The sequence below is a fragment of the Mastomys coucha genome, unplaced genomic scaffold (genome assembly GCF_008632895.1).
Source record: "Mastomys coucha isolate ucsf_1 unplaced genomic scaffold, UCSF_Mcou_1 pScaffold2, whole genome shotgun sequence".
NCBI lineage: Eukaryota > Metazoa > Chordata > Mammalia > Rodentia > Muridae > Mastomys > Mastomys coucha.
The window spans coordinates 18,799,486-18,805,460 of NW_022196902.1; the positions used below are offsets into that span (position 1 = coordinate 18,799,486).

At 40.5% G+C, this 5,975-nt stretch overlaps 1 protein-coding gene across 2 annotated transcripts in view; it reads left to right on the forward strand.

Annotated features, from left to right (window-relative positions):
* Samd3 (sterile alpha motif domain containing 3) overlaps positions 1-5,975 on the forward strand; it is a 52,604-nt gene that overhangs the window by 26,235 nt on the left and 20,394 nt on the right. Inside the window, exon 8 of one of the 2 annotated variants that reach the window (XM_031380327.1) lies at positions 5,204-5,414. The exons of the other annotated variant lie outside the window; for it this stretch is intronic. Within the exon in view, the coding sequence (XP_031236187.1) occupies positions 5,204-5,278 (75 nt within the window). The 3' untranslated portion in view covers positions 5,279-5,414. Of the gene's footprint in view, positions 1-5,203; positions 5,415-5,975 lie in introns of those variants that run through there. 2 annotated transcript variants of the gene reach the window in all.

A 5,975-nucleotide genomic window follows, 5' to 3' on the forward strand; every position in this document is an offset into this window, starting at 1 on the left:
AAAAACAACAACAAACAAACAAAAAAACCTGTAAATGAGACTTTCATGTGCTAAGTCAGTTAAGATACTATTAATTATACATCTTCTTTGACAAAATGACAAGACCACTGAAGGGTATCCTAAATTTAGTGATAAAGATATTTTTTTGAAATTTTGCTTGTACAATTCCAGATATACACTAAAACCACAGTGGCTATAGAAGCACACACTTGTAAGCACACACTTAGGAGGCTCAGGCAGGAGGACAGAACATTCAAGCTTAGCCTAAGCTATAGAATGAGACATTGACTTTTGAAAAAGGAGAGAAAATGAATTAATGATAAGATAGTTATATGCTTTTAAGAATTTTGCACATAGTCTTAAAACGCCACTCTAGAAAAGAACAATATTACATTATTGCTGTGTGACACTATTCCTGGGGAGATTTCACCCTAGAAAAGACACTGGTGACAGACTCATTACAAGTACTATCAACATCTAACTTGGTGAGCCAATGAGTGTTATTGGGCTTATTTACAGGAATATGGTTGAGGGCTATTTACAGGAGCAGAAATGACTCAGAGACAGCTGCATTACAAAACCACCTCAGCATGGGTGACAACTCACCAAAGGTGGGAGTCTAGAGTTTATTGCACAACTTATGGGCTCCTCATTGGGGTTGGATGGTGTTCTTTTCAGGGGGCTTGGATAGTCTGAGCCTCCTCTTTGTAGCTCAGCCTGCCTGAGAATCTTCTTAGCATGTCAGCTCATCTCTGCTTCTCCCTGGTAGGAAGGCATATCTAAGCATTTCTCTGGGCCTTGAGGAGGGAGGGGCCTAGTGAATCTGACCAGTTTCAGGGACTTCCTGAGCTATTATGAATATTGTTTACTTCCTATCTTAGAGAGCTTCCCTGCAATATAGGATGTTTCACCTCTCATTATGACATCCTGTTGTTTCCCTTCCCTGTAAACATTCTGTTTTAAATATTTTACCTTCACTTTAACATTATTTGTATTAAGATTTTTCCCCAAGATGGAAGGTTTTTACCTCAAGGGCACTGCTGGATAAGAATTGTGTGTAAATTGATTTCCTCCCTCAAAATGCAGATTTTTGCTACACTAAAAGTGAAGTTCCTTCCTAAGTTAATTAAAAATAAATAAATTCAGTTCCATTCCCCCACTTTTCCTGTAGTTCATATCACACTGAAACACTTTGGAACTGATAACTGATAAAGTTGAATAAATAGCAATTGTCCCCTGAGTTAACTTCATGTCTTCTGCAGTCAGAGGTCACCCTGAGAGGTACAAGTCTCTATTGATATCTTCCTTCAGTTCATATAACATCTTTGAGTCCTCTTTGTACATTGTCTCTTGTCAAAACACCTTAGAAGTGTTCGGAGCTGCTTAGAACTGTTTGGAGCTATAGTGTATGTGTGTGTGTGTGTGTGTGTGTGTGTGTGTGTGTGTGTGTGCACGTGTGTGTATGTGTGCGTGTGCGTGTGTGTGTATGTGTGTGTATGTGTGTGTGCATGAGTGTGTGTGTGTGTGTGTGTGTGTGTGTGTATCTTTTCTGTAGACCCTCAGTGATACATAGGTACCACTATGTAGATTATGGGATGGATCCATCTAAGGCCTGCACAGAGGCATTGATTTAAAAAGAACAGGGAATTGAATTTTTCAGGACTATGCTTTATTTTGTAATTAAACAGAGATTTTTTTACTTTTCTGCTGTCTAAACTAAAAGAAGATTGGTTATATCTAAGTAATGGCATTTTTCCTGGGAAAGAAACCCCACTGGACGTATTTACATATCTCCTCTTTTCAAATGGAGCTGTAAATTGCTGTTTCCTTAAAGGCTGGAGCCTCTCTGTATGATTTTGTGTTCTATAAAGTCATAGCTTTTAAAGAATGAAACACAGAATACATGTTTTTCTATATTTTTTTTCTAGCTCTGGCGGTGATAAAAAAAATGTATGAACATGATTGTAGAAGTTGACAGAACCTCAGTATGCTCGATTTATGTCATAGGGTTTAATCCCTCACACTTACTGATTGCCTAGATTACTTTCAATCACCATTTTGACCTTCTGATAGCTGTTTTAAGGTCTGAAAATCAAAGATGTTTGGTCTTTGATATTGTTGGGTAATTCTTATATTTTAAAAGTTCCTTGACTGGTACAATATGTCAACACTATAGAAATAAAAAACAAATCTATTTCATATGCTGTAGAGATGCAAAATGTTGGAACAAGCAAGAAGCAGGAAGCCACCTGTGCGTTCTAAGGCAGAGACAAGGGATTGGTCCCTAAGAGGAAGGGATGTGGGAAGAGACAGGATTGGTGTGATTTGATTTGTTTTCTGCAGTTACTTCTTTCTTTGGTGATAGGGCACAAGAACAGAAGGTATCTCAAGCAACAAATATGGTCTTCTATCACATGAACTTCCATAATCCATAACTTGTGGTCCATAATCACTTGTGTGGCTCTGAACAGGAATCTCTCTTGTTCCTAGTCCTCACCTTCTACAGTCTCATAGTTTAGCTCTGCACAAACTATGCTGTTTAGCTATAGTGCCCAAAGCGAATGCAGTACTAGTGCCCTACCCATGCGTCTGTGGACTTGAGTGCCTCTGACACTCCACTACAAACATGCCCACTGTACTTGAAGGCTAGCTCACCTTGCCAGAATTCTCAACTCCATTTCCAGACTCCTCTCTCAAAAAGCTGAGTGTTTTTCCATCTTTAAAAATGTCTTACCAACCTCCAGACCTCATGTTGCTGCTGGCCCAGTCTTGTATCAGTACAGAAGCTATGCCACCACTTACTAAGCATTTGACTTTTGGTTTCAAAAGAAATAAGGTAAAAGAAGAGAAAGGCTGAGAGCAGGTAGCAGTAGCCTGCTGTGAGTCTTGAAATGCATCTTGATAATCCAGAATCAGGTAACTTTATATTTCCATGCATTGGAAACTATGTTTCCTATCCTTTTTAAAATTATTGGTTTTCATGTATGAGGTATGTGCTCATATGTATGCTATGGTGTGTGTGGAGGTCAGAGGAGAACTTTGTGGAGTCAGATCTCTCTTTCCATCTTCATAGTAATAATGGGGAGAAGACTGGGGCCACTAGGCTTGTACAGTAGACACGTCTGACCGAAGACCCATCTTGCCATCTTGCTCACTCTCTTTTTAAAAATTCTATTTTGTTTCCTTTTCTTTTTCTTTTTTTTTTTAAAGATTTATGTATTTATTTTATGTGTATGAGTACACTGTAGCTGTACAGATGGCTGTGAGCCATCATGTGGCTGCTGGGAATTGAACTCAGGACAGCCCTGCTCACTCTGCCCCGCTAGCGCTAGCTCCGGCCCCGCTCTCTCCAGTGTAATACACTGTAGCTGTCTTCAGATGCACCAGAAGAGGGCGTCAGATCTCATTACGGGTGGTTGTGAGCCACCATGTGGTGGCTGGGATCTGAACTCAGGACCTTCGGAAGAGCAGTCAGTGCTCTTACCCATTGAACCATCTTGCCAGCCCCTAGTTTCCTTTTCTTAATTATATTTTAATATATATTTCTTAGTGAATGTGCTGGCCACTCATGTCAACTTGACACACAAACCTGGAGTTATCTGAAAGGAGGGATACTCAGTTGAGAAAATGTTTCCAAAAGATCCAGCTGTAGGGCATTTTCTTCATTAGTGATTGATGGATGAGGGCCCAGACTATTGTGGATGGTGGCAATTCTGGGTTGGTGGTCCTGGGTGCTATAAGAAAGCAAGCTGAGCAAGTCAGGAAATCAAGCCAGTGAGCAGCACCCCTCTGTGACCTCTGCATCAGCTCCTGCCCACAGGTTCCTGCTCTGTTTGAGGTCCTGTCTGTCCTGAATTCCTTCAGTGATGAAGCCAAATTAACCCTTTCTTCTTCAACTTGCTTTTGATCAAAGTGTTTCATCTCAGTGATAGAAACCCTGACTAAGAAGGTAAATTAATACAAATGCTATAGATTCTCAAACTTGGCCCTTTAACTTCGATAATTGTGTGAATTGCTGACATTTTCTCCTCCTCTGTCATCCTCTTGATCTCCTGTCATCGCACATTGCATTTGCTACTTAATATTTGTTACTCAGTGCTTATCACCCATGCTTAGTATAAAGCCATTGTTTATTGCTGGTGGATGGTGACCTACTTCAGAATAAAGGGAAGTGTGATTCCTCACCTGATAGTCTGATTCAAGGACGAGTTTGTAGCATCCTGACTTCTCATAGAACTATAGACTAGGAGAGGGGTGCTGTAGAGACATGGGAGCCTTGGGCCAGAAGAAGTTGCTAAGCACTGGCTAGCTGGCAGAACATGTTGTATTGCTTTTGTCTGGCAAGAGGATGGTAGTCTCTGGTGTACACAGGGACACTGGATCTTGGAGTCCTACACAATATTTATTCTTTTTCAGAATCACTTAGAGAGCCTTTGGGACTCTTTTAAAAATGCCCCAACAAGCCACTGGGATATAAACACACTTTTTAAAAAAAAGATTTGTTCATTTTAAGTTACTACTTTATTTTTGAGACAAGATCTTACTATATATCCTTGGATGGCCTGGAATTTGCTATGTAAACTAGGCTGCCCTTAAATTCATAGAGAAACTGCCTGCCTTTGCCTCTTGAGTCCTGGAATTAAAGGTGTACACCCCCTACCAGCTTTATCATTTTTAATTATACATATTTAAGTATATGTGAGTATCTGTGTGTGGGTATATCTATGTGTAAGCATCTGGGTTTAATCCCAATGGAGAAAGAAAAAAGAGAGACAGAAAGAATGAGTGAATGAGCAAAAAAAGAAAGAGAAAAAGATTTGCGCATTATTTTGATTATCACATTAATTTTTTTCTATTGCTCCTAAAAAATTAAAACAAACAAAAAATAAAAACAAACTAATCCTTTTTACCTAGCAGACTCTCAATCCATGATCAGGTGGCCCTCGAGGCAGAATCACACCCAGGCTGAGCAGCACTGGGGACTCCAGGCTTCGGCCTTGCTTCTCTGTGACTTTTCTGTCAACCTCCTGGAGTGATTGGAAAAATTCCTGAGGGGTTGGCTGGTACTGCTGTCTGTGTCTTTGTTCTGTAGCCAGTGAGGGAAATCTGGGAGAGGTATTGCTGAAATAAAGCTGATTAAAAAGTGGGAAATAGAATATTTCACTGTGTCTAAACACATGCACTTTTCATTTCCCTTCCTCAGACATTTATAAAGGACACGTTCCAGAGTATTAAAAATGGAAGAACTGAAATGAACGTTTGTTCCACTGGGATGTGAGATGTTCTGTCAACTATCATGGTAGTTTGTTGAGGGAAAGGAACTTGGGAATTTGAACTTTTTTTTTAACCTACAGGATAGTGACATTGGAATTCAATAAATGCTTTTGTTGTTGTTGTTTTTTTTTACGTTTGTAACTCTTTTTTTATTAGATAATAAATATAGAAAACTATATTTACATGTCATATGATTTCTCCTCTCCCAGTTTCTCCTCCAACCCCCCCCAAAAAAACAAGAACAAACCCCTGTTCCCTCCCCCACTCCCCCTGCTTGCCACCGCACCTTCTTCCACTTCTTGGCCCTAGTACTCCCCTACACTGGGGCATAGAACCTTCACAGGGCCAAGAGCCTCTCCTCCCATTGATGACTGACTTGGCCATCCTCTACTATACACATGCTGCCGGAGCCATCAGTCCCACCATGTGTACTCCTTCGTAGTTGGTTTAGTACCTGGGAGCTCTGAGGGTACTAGTTAGTTCATATTGTTCGTCCTAAGGGGCTGCAAACCCTTCAGCACCTACGGTCGTTTCTCTAACTTCTTCACTGGGGACCCTGTACTCAGTTCAATGGATGACTGTGAGCCTCTACTTCTGTATTAGTCAGGTACTGTCTGAGCCTTTTAGGAGAGTTATATCAGGCTGGATTGTCCTTCCTTCAGTCTCTGCTCCATAGTTAGTCTTTGCAACTCCTTCCATGG